We start from the raw sequence: 21,768 nt of genomic DNA, 5'->3' as shown, positions 1-21,768 counted from the left end.
GGACTAGCTTACCAGGGTTACAAGTTAAAATTTAATTTGACAGTGAGTCATGAACCACATAATCACCAATGAGTCCTCGTCACTTCCATTTCTATTCAAATTCTTGCACTATGTTCACTGTTATCATAGCTTGGCTCATTCCAGATTAGTGCATTTTAGGCACTATAAACACTAAATCAGAGGCCCAAATCTGCAGATCACTCAAGGAACTCCCCCACGATTTGAGACAGCACCACATTCAGGGGAAAAGTCTGGAAAAACAAGTTCCAACAGTGCAAAGACAAACAGGTAACAGGCTGGGAAAAGTCTGTTATGCCAAACTACTGCTGGAGAAATCTACATTTCATCAACAGGGCTCTTACCATTATGGGATTTCTCTGAGTGGCATGTGTGCTGGCTGTGATCCTGTGCCCCCATGGACAGTATCAGATTAAACTGCTCAGCAGATCCCAGATCAAGCCAGACAAATGTGTATGGTCCTTGGAATTACAGCTAGGTAAGATACAAACCCACCTGGAAGCGGAAGACAGCTGGGAGCTTGACTTTGTCAGTGCATGTGTGTGGCAAGTGTGAATGTGCAGGCTGCTGAACACCTCTGCCTGTCTTTGGAGGTCACCACTCAAGGAAACATTGATTGCAAAACTTGTTTACACAAGTCTAAGTAGATCCACTACAGTTTAGTACATGGATGTCATAAAGAAGACACCTACACATCAAAACATCCCATGGTAAATATAGAGTAATCCAGACCTCTGGCGTGACCTACTCAGTATAGCAGAGCCAGATGCTAAAGGTAGGATTTGTTTGATAAAATGTAGACATCCACAATGTAAATATTTACAGCTGAGATAGCCACCTTTACTTCCACATATGTCTGTAGAGAAAAAAAGGGCATCATCTAATCTACTTTGAGGATGAAATGAATTATGTCTCAGGCTCTACTTATTAGATATCCAGAGCTACAAAATGAGCAAGGTGACTTCATCATTCATAGTGCAGATGCATTTGCAGGTATCAACATTTAATTAGATGAATCCCATGCTAAGTGTACACAACCCAGGAAACTGTCATTAAGTATCTGAGTAACTCCTGTGCCATTCTTTCCTAGCCCCAGGGCAGGGAACAGGTCAGTAGAGTCTGGATGGGAAAAAATAAAACCGAAAAAGGATGCATATGATTTGTCAGTGAGCTTTATCAATTCTTATCTGGCAGAATGTCCTTTGAGGACTGCTGACAGCTACAAGAGGGTCCAGCAGGAGCTGGGGCAGCTCTACACTAGAACAAGGACAAAAATTCAAACAAAGGACATCGGAAACACTGATGTAAGAAATAGCCTGGCTCCACTGCCTGGCGAAGTTGAGTATGAAGTAATCATTACCCTCCTTCCTTTCTTTTCGGCCTTTGGCTTTCATTCATTATTCCCCTTTATCTCTTTAACTCCCTTTCCAGAACAAAAGACTCCGATTCTGGGTCCTGCTGAGATTTCGTTTTCTTCAAATTCTTTTTTTCATTCAGGCTGTAGGTGATGGCTGAGCAGGGAGGGACACCTAGGGTCAGCACATACCCCTTATTTCTTTTCATATGAAGGCTCCTAAAGAATTTAAAGCATTTCAGAGGAAGAAGATGTCATAAAACTCATGGAAAAAAACAAACAGAAATCTCAAGGCAATCATTGTCTCTGAAGCATTATAGGCATTACACAGCAGCAGAAGGAGAGAAAACAGTGCTGTGAAGAATAAAACAGTAATGAGCATAACATCTGGGTATGTGAGGTACAGCAGGAGGGAAAGGGGAAAACATCAGAGCCCTGACAAGTCAGGGCTGGATGCCTTCCATAATACAGTGCCAGCCTTGCTCTTCAAGACTTGTGGTTGCAGTTGCAGCATCAACATTGTGCTTGGGTTGGACCTCACCCAGAGGAACTCTGGGGAACCATTTAGTTTATGTCTGTGTTCACAGATGCTGAGCACAGCAAGGGGCCAAAGCAAAGGCAGGAGAGTTGAATTACTGCAAAAATGTAGGAAGCCATAAGATGTTCTTCTCTTTTGACATCAAAGTGCATTGCTTTCCATGCAGTACTTTTAAACAGGAGAAATATTAGTGCAGAAAACAAGGTCCCCAAACAGGAGCAGAAAACCTACTATTATTGTTATTATTTTTTGCACCACGTGGGCACCTTGGGATAATTTTCATGATGTGTAATATTATTGTTCTAGACACTAGAAATACAGATCACAAGGACTGTTCATGTCCCAGACCCAAATGTTATACATGATCATTTGACTTTGTTTCACATGCAACAGAAGACTGTAGCTACCTTGCTTGCATGGGTTACTGTAGTTCAGCTGATTTGGTGGGTGTTTTTTTTAAGCTGCAGGAACTTGAACATGTGCCCAAACCTCTACAGACTCCCTAAAAACTCACAATACCATTTTATACCCTGCAGCCCCTTTGAGGAGAAATAAATCCTCAGAAAAAAACATATATATTGAAATGTTCTATGGAAATTTGCATGCAGAAATAGTCCAAAGGGAGATGAGGCAGTTTTGTGCTTCTCCATGCTCTTAAATAAACAGAAGTTTATTCATCAGCCAGGAGGGATTTCTTCTTTCTTTCAGCTGTTTCTGACAAGCAAGGGAGTTATTTCTTATGTTTCTCTTTCTTTGAAGGAAACAAGTTAATATCATATTTCTCCCCTACCCGCCATCATTAACATGTCTTACTGCTACAGATGAATGACAAAAAACAAATGTTGGGCAATTTTCACTTCTCCCAGGTGAAAAATAGGTTGTCTGCAGCAAGTGAAAAGAGAGAGGAATCAACACACTGCACAAGGCTGCTTAATTTATGGGCAGTTACTATGTCTGCGGGGAGTTTCATAACAAAACTTCTCCAACCAATGCTTGATAACTTAACCTAAAAGCCAGGATCGGTTGTGGTGAATAGTGCTCCATTCCAGTAATAGACCAGGAGCAAAAGTGCTTTTGGAGTAAACAGATAACTGTGGTATTTTCTTAAATCCTGTGGTATGTGAATCCATCATGTATGGAGTATCCCATGTTGATACACCCCGTGTTAGCAGGCAGCAGCAAGGTGTCGTTCCAAATACAGTAAGTAGTATCTCAAGGATGTTGAGCAAACAGTGAGGGTGGTAGAGCTCTGCTGATGTCCCATCGTTTAACTATGGAGATAAGGCTTTGTTGGGAGTGATGGTGGCTAGATCTGGTTTGAAATAAGTATCATGTAATGAAAGGTGAGTCTGGAAGGTCAGGACTTAAAGGGGATAAAGTGGAATGCTGTAGTCCCAGAGGTGAAATGAAATACCTATAAAACACATCTACACTAATTTTAAAAAGGTAGAGAGAAAAAGCAACAAACAGGATCCATGGAATGAAATGTCTTTCAAACAAGAAACATGTTAGAATTCTTCACTGGAAAATAAATGCCTTGGAGGTGATGTGGTTTCTTTACCCAAAGCCACATAAACTGTGGAACTCATTGCCACAGGATGTGGTGAACAACTGAAAGATGCACAATAAGCCTGGGAAAATCTTCTATACAGTAATTCAATCTAAAACTACTAGGGGCACAGAATAAAGAGCATCTGGATTCTGCTGCTGAGCTACTACTTGAAAGGATTCAGTCCCTGCCTGCCTGAGTAGGTGATACATTTTAATCACATGGAGATGCAAAAGCCTTTCCGATGGCTCCAGACCTCCTCTATCTCTGAGCTGTGTGCTTTGGATTTGGAACAGGCATTCTAGTAGGCAACAGTAGAAATGGACTTTAATTTGGAACAGGCGTAACTGCCAGGGTTATTCTGGGTTTGAGTGATAAAGTACCAACTAGCTGGTAAAATGGTCTCTCTTGAACTGAGAAAATCTATGAATTCTTGAATCTTAGTCATTGCATAATCATAAGAAGCAGGGCTCATGGTCAGCTTCTGACATTATTTTGGGGGTACAGGAGGAGGAACACGTTGTTTTTTCCCTTTTGTCCCTGCATAAGCCACTTCTGGACCTCAGCAGAATTGGGAAGATCTTCTGTAATGAACAAAGAGGATCCTAAACCCACATCACTGGGGCTGAAATGAACTGCCTGCAGTACATGCTTTCCTCAATTTCGCCAAACCACACAGTTCGTTTCCCCGAAGCTGGGAAGCAGAACAAAAATGACCTTATGTATGAGCTGAATAATAGGAGGACTCTGATGGAAATACTAGCAGCTAAAATGCAGGAATAGCTTGCTTCAGAGGATGCTCTGATAACACAGATATCTGCATCCTGCCTTCCCTTGCTTCTGGGCTAAAATACATGGTGAGGAAAAGGGGAGAGAAATCTCCCTTCTTATCACACACTATGTGTTTTATCTGCTTTCCTCTGCAGCTTTACCAATTCTAGTCACAGTAGAAGCTGTTTGGACAGGACTCAGAAAATGGACCCTGATTTCCAATTAGTTTCTCTGTCATTCTTTGCCCTTCTCTCACTGGCACTGGCCATAGGCAGCTGCTGCTGCAGTCAGTGGGAAATGAGACAGGATATTAAACTATTAATTTCTTCTTTGCTTGCTGCCTCAGTTTCTTAGCTCAGCAACAGCACAAGTATTCTTCATCAAGATTATGGTCATCACAATGTTAATCCCTGTAAAGGTCTTCAGATCATGAGAGAGGCAGGCACAAGTTATCACTGAGCTGATGAGGGGGAACGAGTTGTCACAGAACAGACCAACGATGCACTTAGTCTTATGTCCAGTTCCCAATAACTTTTGCCACCTGCACAAGCAGAGGACACAAACACTACCAAGGCCTTTCCAGGCATACTGTTTCTTTTTCCTTTTCTTTTCTTTTATTCCTTTTTTTTTTTTTTTCTGAATTAATTTTGCAGTCATATGTCACTGCATCACCTAAAGTACAGAAGCAAGTTCCTGACCTCTGATAATAACCAGCAATTGTTCTGGTACATCCCCATTGATTGATTTTTTGTCCTTATAATGTCTCTCTAAGCTCATTCAGCTGCAGTGACTGCACCTATTACCGTAAGATGTTTGCATGGACATTGCTGAAACCCCCTGCAGACATGACAGGAATGTTTCGAACGCATGACTTCAACGTACATGGTCTGTCCCCAGCTGCAACTCACCTGGAGAAGAGTCATTGAAAGGGTTCAGGGCAGCTGCCCTCCGTATCTTCTCTAGACAGGTCTCTTGCTCCTTTTTAATGATGCAATTGGAATGGGTTGCTGTAACCTGAAAGGAGGGGAAAAAATGTGGAGAAAGAATAATTACAAACTAAAAATAGCTAGTGAGTTTATCAGGAAACATCAGTAAGTTTTGAGGTCCTGTTCTAAAATGCGAAAGAAATAAAAGCATCCTTGTAAGAGAGAAAAGTGCAGAAAACCTTTCAACAAACCTTTCTTCCTTTTTTTTTCTTTCCTTTATTTCAATACCTCTTCCAGGAGGCTTAAGGCCAAAGTATGGAATTACAATTTTTATAAATTGTTTGGGGGGTTTTATGTTGTTCTCCCTGCCAAACTATAATTTCTAATGTGTTTGCTTTATTTTATTTTATTCCTTCCTCATATAAGGCTGAAGCAAAGGTACCTCTAAATGGAGAAATAATTTAAAGAAGAATCAGAAATCAATTGAGGCTCAGTTTGATCTTACACCAGTTTCTTATGAGTCTTGCACAATCCATTAACATCACTCAGGACTCAGAATTAAATTAAAAGCTCTTTCTCTTCATCTTTCACCCTGTCCATTCCTTAATGTTTCCTTCTTCCTTTATTCCTAGTGAACACAAGGCAATTTTCTTGCCAAAAAAAGAATGCAATGCCAATTAAAGTGAGGTGACTTGATCCAAATCTCTTCTTTTTCTCCCCGCCGTGTCCCCACCCCCTGCCATCTTTAGGGCTCTAAGGCAGCCCACTGCAAGAAAAAAAATGGGGGGAAAGCAAATGAAAACAAAAAGAAATTAGTTTATAAGAGGAACATTGCAGCCAAAAGAGTGCAGGCAATCCCAAAGCAGCAACAAAATGTGACCCATTCCCAGAAATCAATACAAGATTTCATTCCTATCACAGACAGTGGCCAGAGTGTATCAATTAAAGGGCAATACAATCTCAGGTTTCATTAGATCATTTTACAGGGGCACTGTTAAGGTTGAAATCACACCGCGGAAAGCACCGTGAAAATCAGTGCACTGGTTGAAGATGGGGTAGGTCACCCTGGTTCACTGAAACAATTTTGCTGTTTCATATTTCCCATCCCATTTCCTTCACTCTTGACGATAGAGAACTACAGAGGAAGCAGAGCGTACCTGACCTGCCAAGTGGTCTGTTTTGCCTTGCCTGCTATGTAGGAACAAACAAACGGGGAAAGCAATACCCGAATTCAATCTTCTTCAATTTATTTTGGAGCCCCGTCTACACAACTTCACTTCCCCCGCCTCCCAATAGGCAGAATGGAGTGAACAGTTTGAAACGCCACAATACACTCAATACACACTTACAGTAAATGCCAAGGCACAAGTAATCCTAGTTTGGTGGTGCTTGCGTTGTGCTTTTGGGTGTGCTAGGAGGTGTGGAGCCATTTGCACACTTTTGGCCTTATAACAGTTATAAGCCACCAGCCTTATTTCAAAGACAGCGACGGTTTCCTTAGGAACCTCTGTTGGGAAGTTTTCCTCACCATTTGTTAGAACTGATAATGCTACATAGTCTCATCTCCAAGATCCCAGTAATACATTTCAGCTATTTTCCTCGTGGGATGCACCAGGCATAACCATATTATATTCGTTTATCTTCAAAACAAACACTGTTCTGTTTTAAGGGCTCCCATGGGCCTGGAAAATATATATTGTCACAGATCTCTAGGATCTCCCAAGAACATAAGGGCTTTTGCTACATCGTCCCCTAAACCTCAGAGAAGATTGGGAAAATTGCATTGGCTGACATTCAAGTTCTTAGAATGTCTGTTAAAAAAGATAAGAGAGAAATAGCAAGTAAATCAGGGTTCTGGTGCTGGTTCACTCAGGTCTGAAAGGAGTATCTAAGGGTTGTCTCAGTACATGAATATGGAAGTTTCTGTACAGGTTAGAAAAGTTCTCATGTAGTAATAGTAGTCATAATAATAAAAATTGTAATAGTAATATTACAATATATATTGTCTACGCAAGCAGGATACAAATAAACAAAAAGAAATGTTTCTTCACACACTTATTTTTAACCTGAAGAGCTCCTTTCACCTTGATATTGTGCATGTTCAATGTTACAGGAGGTCAAAACATATACATATATATATGCATGTATGTATTTATGCAAAGTTCATCAAAGGATACTAAACACTAAGAAACCCACCATGCCCAGATTTTGATGTCCTGTGGGGCACTCATAGACCTTTGAGAAGGTTTCAGTTCAATCTATAGTGAAAAGACAAAAGAGTTATTTATCCTTCTTGTATTTGGTGTCTGCTTTAGTAGAGGTAAGCCAAAGCCAGGACTTGATTGATTATAAAGAAAGCCTAAGGATTTGATTATAAAGAAAGCCTAAGGATAAGAGCTCAGATTTTATTGTTTTCCTCACAGACGGGCACATCTGGTCAGATGTCTCTGACTGAACTGACTAAATTTAGTCAATTGTATCTGAGTAAGTCTGGCTCAGGAGGTATTTGAAATGCAGGCAGCTGGGCACAAACGGCACTAGAGCGATGGGCTTCACCTGCCCCTGTAGCTAAGCTTTCACTATTGGCAGACTATTTTGATGTGACTTCCCATAATCATTTTTATGCCATTTTGTGGCACTCTTCATCAACGAGGGGAAAAGGGGGGGCGTGGGGAGAAAAAAATAAAGCAAACAAAAAAAACCCCAAAACACTGGGGAACACAGAAACTGAGACAAAAAGCAGAGAAAGGGAGGAAACATTAACCTCCGTGCCAGAGAAGCTGCTTGTCATCTTTGCTAATAAAAAAAAAAAAAAAAAAAAAAAAGGGTTTGGATTCCTAATAGCAAAAGGTTTCGCTGTTGAATGTAGAGATCCTTTAATGTTTTCACGTTTTCCTGAAAGGATCCACATGTTTTGTGTTTCTTCATTAACTACGTACTGGTAGAGCCTTTAATCTGTCAAGTCAGTCTTCAACAACTGCCCTGCAGAGCACAATTCAAATGGAAGTGTGAGATTGAACTTCATGGCCTCCTGATTTCATTTCTTTTGCCTCAAGGACATTTGCAATTTCCTGAGTTCAGCAGAGACAGGCTGGTTTCAGTTTCCCAGAAGATATCAGTGATATGTGCAGTTAAAGAATGTTCTGACACATACTAGAAAAATCAAGAAACTAAGAAGATAGTGCATGAAATTCACTCTTTTATAAAAAAAAAAAAAAAAAAAAAAAATTACTCTCAGTGGAGTGAAGGAGTTTGACTCACACCTGTTTTGAAAAGACATATGTTTGCCTAGATACAAATACAGTAAATAGAATTGACGTCTGTTTAGTTGTGAGGGAACAGAAAAAGACAACAGCAGCTAGCTACCGCACTACAGCTGTACAACAAATTAAAAACTTTCATTTTTCTTCATTTGTTTTTATTAAGGTGGCCACCACAAAAATAACCCGGCATGTGCTGCATGCAACTTATAGTACTTAACTCTTTGTTGCTCCCTTGGCATTACGGTAAAGTTAATAACAATGATGTCATTAGGTAACAAACTACATTATTCTCTGACACATACCCTCAAGGTACTGCTTTACTGTGAACTGTTCCATTAGGAAAGCTATTGATGGTACATACACCTAAGCAGAGAACCAGGTGAACACATCTCTGCTGCTTCCAGACCTGCCCCAGCTAGGTAAATCAGATCAGCAAATTTTAGAGTCATGTTTAAGCAAGGAATTGCTCAAATATACAGATGGTTCAGGGAGAGAACCCCATGGGAGGAGCTGTGCGGATCAGAAGAGCATCATACACTTCCCTGCTCATGGAAGTAAACACATGTTGCCAGTTTATTCCATCAGGAAATGTAAATAAACTTTTTTCTTCTTGTTTTGGTTGAAGTATATCAAACAGTGGGAGCAAGGCAAGTGAAGGTAACTTGGACAGCAATTTTTCCTTTCCCCAAGATTCCTCCTCCACTGGAAAGGCAGCATGCCTAGCTGTCTGCTTCGGTGCACGAAGATCTACAGAGCACAGTGGTGGCTCTGCACCTCTTCCCAGCGTGTAGCGCAGGCTGTGCCTCACATTAGGCACAGCATCGTAGAAACTTTGGTACATGACTTTCAGTTTTAAAAAGTTAGCTTAAAAACTGATACATTATTATGTGAGCATTCCCCAAAGAAGCTTATTTTGTCATGGAAACATTACTAGATTTAATCCCTTATCAAGCAATGATTCAACTGGTCAAACCAGGGCCAAGACTTGCACAATGTTGTGTTAAAAATAGAGGTGTTTGGGAAAGAGCTCTGATTATCTGGATTTTTTCAGAACTGATTTACATCATTACTGGTACACACAACACTGGCTTGGCGGTGGAACAAATTGTCTCCAGGAAGGCCTTACGTTGTTGCTTGATTGCGTTTTTGTCTGCCTGTGTAAATAGCACCCAAACTACTGTAATTTCAAAACACTTCAGACTAAGTGAAAGGGTAAAACGATTAGGAAGTTATTCAAACCAAGGCACAGTTGTACAATCTGCAGCATAGTTTTGACACTATGTTTTAAGAAAATTGTGCAGAAAAAAACCCACAAACAGAGCACACTGCCAAAAAAGGCACTGATCCCTTTCAAACTGTCTTACATGAATTTAAGTTATGGTAACTTTTCTACACTGATGGCTCCTAGAGAGATGCATGTCTCACTGCAGATTAGAAAATAACAGCAGCATAATCAACAGTTCACTCAATGGATGCCTTCTCAAGTGGTAACTCTGGACAAAAGATGTGTTATGCAACATAGGGTAAATCTATTTTTGAGTTTGCTGTCCTGGTTTCAGCTGGGATAGAGTTAACTTTGTTCCTAGTAGCTGGCACACTGCTGAGGTTGGGGTTTAGGATGAGAATAATGTTGATAACACGCTGATGGTTTAGTTGCTGCTGAGCTGTGCTTACTCTAAACCGAGGACTTTTCAGTGTCCCGTGCTCTGCCAGTGAGCAGGGGCACAAGGAGCCGGGAGGGAGCAGAGCCAGGACAGCTGAGCCCGGCTGGCTGGAGGGACATTCCATACCATAGAGTGTCATGCCCAGTATATAAACTGGGAGGAGTTGTTTTGGGGGGTCTGATTGCTGCCTGGGGACTGGCTGGGCATCGGTCAGTGGGTGGTGAGCAACTGTGCTGTGCATCGGTTGGATTTCTTGGGGTTTACTCCTCTCTTTTTTTTTTTTTTTGTTTTCTCCATTATTATTATTGTTATTAGTCTATTATTATTTTATGTCGATTATTAAACTGTTCTTGTCTCAACCCACAAGTTTTACCTTTTTCCAACTCTCCTCCCCACCCCACCAGCAGGAGGAGTGGGCAAGTGGCAGCATGGTACTTAGTTGCTGGCTGGAGTTAAACCACGAGGTTTGCCTTAACTAGCTTCTTATCTTGAAGATCAGTTGAAAAACCTCCTTCCGAGTATGGTGAGGCATTCTCAGTATAGTTGATAACTTCCACAGGAACTGACATCTTGAGTTAAACGAGTGTGTACCTTTAGCCTATTATCTCTATTAGCAGGCAATACCAAGCAACGTTTCTCAAAGCCTTGCACTGGTAGGATGCAACCACTAATTGGAAAAGTTTTTTTTTAAATCTTGCTAGACATAATGTGCTTGAGGTGAAACTAAAGGCTCAGTAGCCTTTTCTGATTGCTGATTATATTATGTAAAATGGCTTTCTCCTATTGTTCCTGAGACTTTCTTCTCCAAAGATAAAAATCTAGAAGTATAACTCCAAATAACACATGCTACATGTCTTCCTTCTTCTTTCCTCAAAGGATAAATCCCAAATGGACATTAGCCTTCCTCGTCGCATCTCTGCATGTTCTGACCACATCCCTATATTCCTCCCAACTCGCCTGTCCCTTTTACCACATCTGTAAGCTTCCTTTTGTTTGAGGGTTCCCAGAATCTTTATCATCAGGGTAAAAAGGCCTCTCTTTAGTACAAACCTCCCTTGTTTCAACCTATGACCATAGTCCATTTGTCTCCTGCCATCACCATGACAAAAAGCATTGCTCTTCCCTCTTGATGATGTCTCATAGACACTGTAAGGCTGCTACTAGGTTGTCCCAAAAGTTTTTCTCCTTCCACCAGCTACACAAGCCCATTTTCCTCTCCTTACAGGCCATCTTGGTGTCCCCTCTTCTGAACTTGCTACAGTTGATTGATATCTTTAATACACTGAGGAGCCTAGAACAGGATGCAATACTCTAGAAGTGGTCCAGCAAGTGCTGCGTAGAGGGGGATTAACCACTTCCCTGTATCTACTGGCTATTGTCTTGTTAATACAGCCCAGGACACTGTTGGCCTTAACCTTTCCTCAGGACCCATGTAAACCGTGCAGAGGCAAGGGTACGAAGTAGTCTCGAATGGTTTATCACATTGAAAAAAACTTTTGGTGATTTTCATTCATTGAAGGCTGAAGGAATCTGTGCTAATGTAAGACTTCTCTCACTGTGGGGACCTAGCGAAACAGAGAAGCTTTTAGGAGTTCTGCATTTGCCATGTTGCCACATTCATTTGCAAGGCAAGTTCTTGTTATTACTTGTGATTATTTGCCCATTTATACCTCATTACATTTAAACAAAACCCTGAAGAGAAAAGATCTTAGACAGGAAATTTGTTTTGTGCAGGCTCCAAGCAAGTTCAATAGAAACCCCATCTGAGTCACACTTGGAACAGAAACGTGTGATGAACAGCTACAGGAGGGTGTAGAAACACTTTCACCACACACACACATATACCCTACCCAAGGGAGAAAGCTTTAATTAATCTACTAATTAAATTAAAGCTATTTGCCCTCAACTATCATACACGTTCCTCCCTTTCACTTCTCCCCGCAGGCGGCTCCAGCAAGTCGTGCTACAGCTCTCACTCTGATATTCCCCAGAGAGGCTTTAGGACTGGGGATAATTCTGAAGAAGGGAGGCAAAGAGCTCATTACAGCAGTGGTAATGGGAAGTGAGCAAGCTCATTCTCAATTTCCCTCCTCCTTTCAGTGCTAAGCGACGCTGGTTCACATATTGTGCCAAAGTGGAGGGGAAAAAAAAAACCCACAACCCAAAACAGAAAAAACCCACTCAAATCCCACAAGGAATCAAATCTTCGCACAAAAGACTGTGCCTAGAGTAGCTTTCTCAACAAACTCTTCTTTCTCCTTCCTGTCTCTGGAGGGTTTCACCACTATTTAGCTGTAAAAACTCAAGGAGGGGAATAAAGTACATATTCATGAAGGAAAGAAGGGAGCAGACTGAATGGTGTGCCAGAGTAGCAACAGGGTGAGACGAGCCAGCATTGGAACTCAGCAGAGGGGATTAGAAAGGAAGAGAGGCAATGTAGGAAAACTTCCTAATGATGACTGGTGAGGCCATACACAGGAAAAAGAACACCAACAAGTTACTGGAGAAAGAGAAAAGTCACCTTAAGAGCATTTATGACCAGCTTTGGTTGTCCTTGGGCTATGGACATTGCCTGGGAAGAAAGTACGGTAATGGCTGTAAAGTGCCTTGTTCCTCTGACCTCCCAATTTAAGACTGTCAAAAATATGATGAAGCTGCGCTTTCCTGTGCGCTGGCCACATTCACAGCCATATATCATTGATACAAACACAAAATACGATATAAAATGTTGCACTGATCAGTCGAGGAACTGAGATGTCATTCAAGTAATCCAGGTCAGGGGTATGGAAAGTTTTTGCTCTGCTTAAAGATGTCACTGAAATATCTTATTATTTTGGAATAAAAATTTTAAAAGGTGATGCAATCTGCTCTGGAGGGGAAGAAAGAAAAAAAAAAAGAAAAAAAAAAAAAGAGGAAAAAAAAGGTCTAGATATGTGAACATATTCCTGCAGGATGACAACAGATATTGAAACAACTGAGTTTTCCACATGATAGAAGATTCAAAAATTTTCTTGTATAAAGTTATTAACCACTGTAATCCTTCGGTGTGGGTTTATACCACAGAGAATGATGCTAATGCTACCTTTATTAGGTGATTTAATAAAATAGGTTGTCTGCCTGATGATGAGTACCTTATCTGCGTGTATTCAGTCCTGCATCGATGCCGTGCTGCTGAGAAGCATCAGCAGATACTCCTCTCACAGCTATTTAATGTTTTGGACACTCTATGTTGATCAATATTTATGGTCTGAGTTACCTGGGTGAAAGACATGGTATGGAGAAAGACTTGCAGTGTCAGTGTTTGTTTCTTGCTAGTAACAAAAACAAGAGCCCAAGGTGACTTGTGCAGCTATAGATGTTGCACTGATGAATCTCATCCCCATCCTGCTTGGAATCTGTAGTGTTTGCATTGGTTTTCCTCTTTAAGCACCCCACATTTTATAGGCCAGCAAAAATATTGCACTGTCATTGGGCACACAATTTAATCACAGCTGTTCACCAGTATTTAAATATCTGGCAAGAGCTCTTTAACATTTAAACGTAATCCTTAGAAAACATAATCTCTGGTGATATGCAGTTATATCGTGACAGTGAGTAGCTTCGTTCTGGGTAGACAAGTGATTGCTAAAGGGGTGATCATTTCCACCAACACAATTTCCTCCTCTGAGGCAGCAGACGGCATTTGGCACATTCGTCATTTGTAGCAATTTAGCCACATGCAACATTTCTGCCTTGGGCATTTGTAAGCTCAAAAATGATACGTGTTTAAAGATGCCCTGGGCGTCACTGAAGGTAAGGAGCCACATTACCTGCTGTATAGTAGTTGTCTCCTTAAAGGAGTCAACTTCTCAGCTACTGTATATTGACAAATAAGGACTTACACAATGGGAGATTTGGCCTCTGCCTTTAATCCTATGAACAACATTTTCGAAACCTGAGAACATGCACCTCTGAACTAGGATCATGCCTTGCGATTTTAATGCAGTTCAAATGTGCCCCACTCAAGAATATGCAGTGAATGAGTGATGGAGTACAATTTTGGATCTCAGTTCCCTATTCCTGATATTTCAAAGGAACAATAAAAACATACGGCTTTTATATATGCCATAAAAGACAAGCACATGCCCAGACTCACTATCAGCAGGGATCCATATGTTAGCCACAATAAAACCACAATAGGCAGACAGCAATAACTGACATTTTCACAGGACCTTGAGAGATGCAGAAATACAATCACACCCGATTCTTTTCTTTAATCACAAGAGCAGAACTCTAGAACATCTTAGATGAGGTGTGACATGCGGGATTTTCTTTTTACACACTATAAAAAATCCAGATCCACCAACCTAAATCCATTTTCGGAGAAGTTGAGAGCAGTAGCTATATGGAAGGAAAGCAGGGATAAGAACCAGCAATGTGTGATGAAATCTCCAGTCCACATCACGCACTAGGCAGAATATTCAGCAATACCACACACTGACAGGGGGCCAGCTATAGCCTTCTTACACCCCAGTACATCTTCCCTGTTCGAAACCAACCCTGAACACTCCTGCTTTTTATTTTTTGTTTTGTTTTGGGTTTTTTGTTCATGTTGCTGTGGGATAGGATCCCCAAAAGCAAAGATGGTGTTTTGGAAGGGTAATACACTATATAAAAGGTTTGAGCTGGTGTGGAATGGCGTGTTTAAAACCATTTCTGGATGCAGATGTGTTAGGCACACAGTTCCCTCTTTCTCCTTCCCAAAGTCTCCTCTTGCCCACCCACCCCAAGATTTTATTTGCTAATATTATTATTTACTACTTGTATCAAGAATACTCTGCCATTATAAACTCTAACTCAAAGTTCTTATGAACCATGATGTAAGAATGCTGCCATCTCCTCCAAAAAGTGTCATTTATATCCCTGCATGACTCCTTATCCAAAAGCTTTGCTTCACATCACATGAGGATAGATAAGCTGCACAGCGACTGCCCATGAGATGATCATGTGGGTAGAAAATAGGTGGGACCCAGCTTCTGCTCTGCTAAGTGCTCTGTTAGCAGCATAAAATGCATGCAGCAATATGTGCACTGCTCGTGAGGTGCTCTTAGATAATCCTACCAGTGACCAGAATATATTTCATGAGCTGAACCTCAGGCAGGTTGCAGGTAACTCAGAAACACAACGTGTTTCAAAAATAACATCGTAAAATTACTAGAAAACAAAACAAAACAACAAAACACAGTGCCAGGTTGCCTACCCTATCTCAAATTCCTGTTTTACACTTATATCACTGCAGGGTAGGATTTGATTTAAGGAGGGACAACATGCAGTGATAGAGATGGTCTTCTTCTAAGAACAGATCTCCCCCTTAAAGGGTGACTTCATTCCAAATAAACCAGCAGGACTTGGATGCATTTCAAACCCTGACAGATAAGACACAGGTCTCACTTTCAGAGTCTTGTCATGACCCAGATTCTGCTCCAGCATTTTCTGCTCTGCTGCTATACAGAAATTTGCACAGATAAGGAATATCTTACTGAATAAAGACAGATTCAGGATGCATTTTATTAACATGGTACACCTCCTGTTGTTTTCAGCTCCAGCAAAATGCAGCAGGCTTCTGAAGTGTTAAGCCAGTCACCTCAGTTGGCAGGTACAAGGGCATTCTTGATGCAGAACTGGTGGCACAGGGGCTCTCTCTGAGGTTAACAGATGCTTCAGCTGTGCTGTTTGCAGCTGACTGCAATGCGCAGACATTTAAGACTCAGAATCTTTTGCATATTTAAACAAGAGACAATTTTTCAGCGTCAAAAAAAAAAAAAAAAAAGGAAAGGAAAAAAAGGGGCCTTTAAAGCCCAAGCATATATGGTTGCTACCCTACACTAAAGATAGTAAGTGCTGGCCAATACATTCAAGCCTCTCTTCCCAAATTTAATTTGCTAAATGGGTGGAAGAATCATTAAACTGGCATCCTAGAGAAAGACATAAGGGTTCTGCTGGAGTATTTATACATGTCATATTTAATAGCATCCTTGTATGTTGACTAAGAGAGCCTAATGTTATGTATTTGGGCTTGAAAATGTTGGATCCTACTTCATTTGTGACAATAACCACACCATAGCCTCACTGATAACTCGTTCGGAAACCTTCAGCCTTGCTAGATTACCTCACATCTTGATGTGTCTTGACGTAGTATGCATCCCAGCAGTACAAGTCACATTTTGGTTCCATAGTTAGCAGTGGTGGCGGGTGAAAGCCACACAATACCTGCAACACGACCTCAGAAAACACGCCTTGCTTTGCATGAGAGCCACGAGTTCATGCCTGTGTCTTTCCCTCCATTGCTGCTCTTAGCAAGCCAAAAGCCTCAGAAAAGCTTGTTGCTCAGGTTCAGATGAATTTTCCCACATAAATGCCTGGCCAGGACCTGAAGTGGCCAGAATTTCTCAGTTATTAACTGTAACAGCTTCATTTTCAGCTCTCTACTGATATCAATTTTCACTATTTTTACTTGCCACAGAGCTGAGACCCTTGTCAACCATCCTACAGCCATAAATGCACAATGGAATAAAGACGTGTAAAGCATTCTCTCTCCAATTATTTCTGAATTGTAGTATGTCAAAAAAGGAAATATAGCTCTGAAACCCTTGATATGGCAACATTAAATTGCAGTAATCTTTTAATTTGGTTCAGATTGAAGTTAGAAGAAAGGTGGTTTCATTTTCGATGGAGAAAGGTAGGGTCAGACATGGGAGCAGATATTTTGGACAGCTTGGGTTTTCCTGCTATCAGCAGAAAAAATTAACACATGTAAATACTGTATGTCTAATACATACTGACAATGAGAAACAGAAGCAATTCCCTTGCCACAAGAGCAAATTGCTGTCATACTTCAGGTAAACAGAGATTTGAAAGTAAAATTGGTGAAACCTATTTTATATTGTCCCTCGTGTTATTCTGGGTGACTCCAGTGTATGTTAACTGTGATTCATTTGAGTTTCAAGGTTACTTGTGTTCTAAATTTCTGCATTACACTTTTGACAACAGATACAGATATTTCACATTTTTACATACTAAAAAAAAAAAAAAACCCACACACCCCCCAAAACCAAAAACCAACCTCAATAAAAGCCACTACCTCCAAATGCAAACCACAAGTACTGAAAACAGAATTTTCTCTAGACAAATGTTGCTCATACACATCCCTGTCACTTTCCCTTTATTTGTTGTTATAATACATTGAACAGGATCTCATTCTTCCACAGTTTTAATGGTGTTATTTTACAATGGCTTCTGCAGATGTTTGGTGTTTGGTTTTTCCCAAAACCATGAACACAGCTAGAAGATTGCCACTTCACATTGCTCAGCATCCCAAAACCTCCCTTCGTAAGCAGGGCCATGTAGGGGGAGCTGACCTCAGTACAAGATGACCTGCCCCCTGAATTTTAACTGTCACCCTCAAGGTGCTATTATTAACAGAGATATAGGAAAAATTCATGAACACAAAAGTGAAAAATATAATTTCCATCAGTACAAGTCTTATGAGGAGCAACTGAGGGCACTGGGGGTGTTTTACCTGGAGAAAAGGAGGCTCAGGGGAGACCCTATCGCCCTCTGCAACTGCCTGAAAGGAGGGTGTAGGCAGGTGGGGGTTGGTCTCTTCCTCCAGGTAACAAGCAACAGGATGAGAGGAAACAGCCTCAACTTGTGCCAGGGAAGGTTTAGACTGGATATTAAGAAAAACTTCTTCACTGAAAGGGTGGTCAAGCACTGGAACAGGCTGCCCAGGGAGGTGGTGGAGTCACCATTCCTGGAAGTGTTTAAAAAACGTGTAGATGTTGCAATTAGGGACATGGTTTAGTGGTAAAATTGGCTGTGCTGGGTTAATGGTTGGACTTGATGATCTCAAAGGTCTTTTCCAGCCTAAATGATTCTATGATTCTATGGCATTCATCAGATGAAAATTTACATGGGACTTCACACCAGTATTAGAAAATCAAGAGGCACTGTGCCCTGCCCTGGGCATCCCCATCTGTGCTTTTTCCAGAGCACCCAGGGATGCCTCCCTGCTGCTATGACATGTACTATACATGAACATGGATCTTACGGGTGAGAATAAGTTAGACACCAGTTCATGTACAAAGAAATATGAAAGAAAAGGAAGAAAAATTGGGATCCTTGATATCATCAGTTCAGTATAGTGAACTGTTGAAATAATGTCATGATTCACTCAGATATGACTGATGATTTTGTTTATGGTTTGAGCTGCAAAATGCATGGAATACAGAACCCAACATTATTATTTTTTTTTCAGATTAACTGAAGATATGAATCTCAGAATGTTCTGGAAGCCAAGTGTCTCACGGAGCTCCTTAACCCCGGACAGATCTCCAGGCAGCTCACCAGCACATGCTTCTCCATAGTGCATCACTAAGATAAACCAAACTTCTCATATGTCATACATCTGTCTTTGGCATCATTGCTCTAATACCTAAGCATAGTTTATCATAAAGTGGATTTATCTTTTCTACACCTTTTAGAGACAGGGCAGTGCAGCTGGTCTTGTTTGACACAGAGAAGTGAAAAACAAGAAGCTGCAGCATTGCTCAAGTCAGGCACTAACCTGGGGCAATAAGAACATTTGATCTCCAAGCTCTCATGCCTTAGGTTAATACCCTAATTGCCAGTAATCCTGAATTGCTAGGAACCTGAATTAGTTGATAGATTTAAAAAACAACAAAAAAAAAAAACCCAAAGCTGATGAGTTCTGCGAGTGGTAGCACAAGACTTTAGCCATTGATTGCATGGAGTAGTGACTTCTAGATGGTCTCTTCTTTGGATACTCTGCTGTCCAATAAGGCTTGAGCTTACGCTGAAGTTCATTTTTCTGCAGGGAATTAACAAAACCTCTGTCTTTGCTTAAATGATCATATGAAACTTAGAAAATCAGTTTGTCTGAGAATGTAGTCCTCCTGTCAAATTTAGTTGAAACCACCCATCACATTCAGGATTTAGGAGTAAATAGATGACCTGAAGGAATAGCAAAATAAATACATAAGCATAGATGTGATCACATTAGTCTGCTTTCCTCTGGGTATCAAAGGCCCTTCAGCATCTCACAGTCCATTCCCACCGATATTGCCTGCCTGTAAAAATTCCTGATGCTCCCACAGCTGCTCTGCAAATGGGAGTGTGCAAGGGAATGCCTACAGCTACAGGCAGTTACAGGATAATAGTAACTTCATCACTTTTGATGTCAAAGCTTTTAGACTAAAAATATGCAGTGAGATTCAACAGTTGTTTTAAACTAGCATACGGTTTGTTCACCTGGTGTTTCTGCATTAGCTCAGACGTAGGAGACAACACATGATGGCCAAAAAGGTTTAGGTTTTGTACATCTGCATTGCTGGAAGAGGTACTAAAATGGAGCAGCTTAGCCTGAAATTGCAAGAGAATTTAGTTTCTATTGCAATGCAAACATGTCATGTATTTTGTTATGTTTTTTAAGTAATGGGGCAAATTATCATAAAGCTGGCTAACAGATATAATAACTAAAAACTGCTCAGCCAGAGGGCAGCAACAGGAAAGAACATTTTAATATTTGTGAGGAAGTAAACACAAATTTATACCCCTGAGCTTTATCATACCTCTAATTTTATCCAACATGCATTTTGCATTATCAGTTATCTGCAAGCCCTTAGCAAATAATAAAGGTCCCAAATAGTTTTATGCCAAAATATATAACATGCTCAGAAGTGGCTATCAAGTAAGAATAATTAAAACAAAATATCTCTGTACTTACCCTTCCCAAACCTGCAAATACTTGTAGTTCAAATTATTGAGAAACTATTTCAGGAGTCTTCAAACCACCAAATTAACACTCTGTATTTAGTCTAAATAACCCCTTTGGCCACAGATGCTGAGTCAGAGAGAGACTGTAGGACCAAAAGCATTTTTGAGAAGTGTACACAGAAGCTAAAGTGTTTTCTTTTTCTGTCTAAAGCTCTTAGAGAATTGATAAGAATTTTATGCTCCAAAATAAGTCTGCTGAGCAACGTTTGACAGAAAAGGATATTTCATAAATGTGTTGTAGGGAAGGCCAGGAACAGTAAAAAACCTTTATCACTTTGCAATCCTCAACAGAATTTTTCAGCATAAGTGTACATATATAAAGTATATGAACAATGACCACAGCCAATGAGTATGTACAAAGGTTGGGAAACCATTAAACCCACCAAGTGACACAAATGCAGTCTGGCTGAAAGATGTTGTTCATTGAGAGTATTTTCCCTCAGGAGACGGCATGTTGATTAAGTTTACAGTCTAAACCGTACTGATAGTGGTGGTGGTGGTGGAAATGTTATTTGTTCCTTTTTAGAAAGAGGGAGAATTATAAAGTGCTCCCTTTCCATAGTGTCTTGTTTGAAGACAATATTTATTTAGAAATTTTATTTTGAACAAAAAAGGGGGAGGCAGTGGCTGAAATTGAGATTAAATTCTTTAAACTTTACTAGAAAGAATAATTCTATCAAACTAGTACAGCATATTTCTAAAATGTGGGGAAAATATTTTTCCTGTTCTCTCTAAAATGGTTCCTCTTTCATTTTTTAAAAATCCTGAATATTTAATGGTATATATTTTCTATTTTTCAATACAGACACAGTGATCCATTGGTATCTGCCCTCACCCATACAAGCACAAACATTCAATACTTGATTTTAAAAATGTATTCCAGGAAAGGTAATAAACAGGATTTGTGATAACCTTGCAAACTGCCCTACAAAGATGAGTCACAAGATGTTGATAATGCAAGACAATCAATTGGGCAGCAGTGACTTACAGTCATCTATTCATCATCCACATGACATTCATGAAATGTAGCATACTACTCAATGAAGATGAGGTTTCTAAATATTAAATAAACCAAAGTCTAGTCAAAGCTAATTTTGGATGAACTTGCAGTATGGAGAGCACTAGGGGACTTCAGAATGGGTTATACCAATATCTAGAGATCTCTGGCCCTTGCCACTGAGTATAGAAACATTATTAGTATATATTAATATAAGTAAATAATCTAGACATTCAGCCGGCTAAAAATTGGTCTAAGTATATTTTCTGATATCAGTTAGGGACACAATTCACCTCTAACATGCACAGGAAAGTGCAGAGGCAGGTCCCATCCATTTTGGGCACCACTAGCATTATATTGTATGGAATAAGCATATCACAGGAATTACTGTATTTTTGTACAGAACGGGACCCATATCTCCAAATTCCTCACTTCCAAGTGATTTCCACATGGGGGAAAAAAAAAAGAAACCTGAGGGAAACCTGATTTTCTTTTCAGGAGCATGAGCACAAGTTAGCCTGGAGTGAGCTATTCACTCCTTGCCCAGAGAAACAAAGAGGGGTTTATTGAGTTGGGTTCCATGCCCTTGGGGACTGCAAGGATAGCAACACTTAGGCTTTTATGGTTGGCAGTGCTTTGTAACGGGCCTCATAGTTTTTGATTAAATAGCAACTGCTTTGCAAAAGCAGCCCTGGAAGCAGCCTTAAGCACTGTACACTCTGGCTTGCATCTACTTCCTAACCCCATGGTTATTGTATAGACAACGTCTGGACAGTTCACCTGGAGGGCCCTGTGGTGTGTAACCCTGGGGCAAGCACTGATCCTGTATGCTCCCCCAGGCAGGCTTACAGGAG

The 21,768-nt window shown here is 40.5% G+C and overlaps 1 protein-coding gene across 4 annotated transcripts in view; it reads right to left on the bottom strand.

Moving 5' to 3' along the window:
* The window catches only part of ADCYAP1R1 (ADCYAP receptor type I), a 140,523-nt gene that overhangs the window by 79,953 nt on the left and 38,802 nt on the right, over positions 1-21,768 (bottom strand). For all 4 annotated transcript variants that reach the window (XM_056338255.1, XM_056338256.1, XM_056338257.1 and 1 more), the window contains exon 3: positions 5,139-5,244. In XM_056338255.1, coding sequence (XP_056194230.1) covers positions 5,139-5,244 — 106 coding nt within the window. The remainder of the gene's footprint in view (positions 1-5,138; positions 5,245-21,768) is intronic.

The sequence above is a fragment of the Falco biarmicus genome, chromosome 4 (assembly GCF_023638135.1).
Source record: "Falco biarmicus isolate bFalBia1 chromosome 4, bFalBia1.pri, whole genome shotgun sequence".
Classification (NCBI taxonomy): domain Eukaryota; kingdom Metazoa; phylum Chordata; class Aves; order Falconiformes; family Falconidae; genus Falco; species Falco biarmicus.
This window is presented reverse-complemented; position numbering and strand designations above follow the sequence as displayed.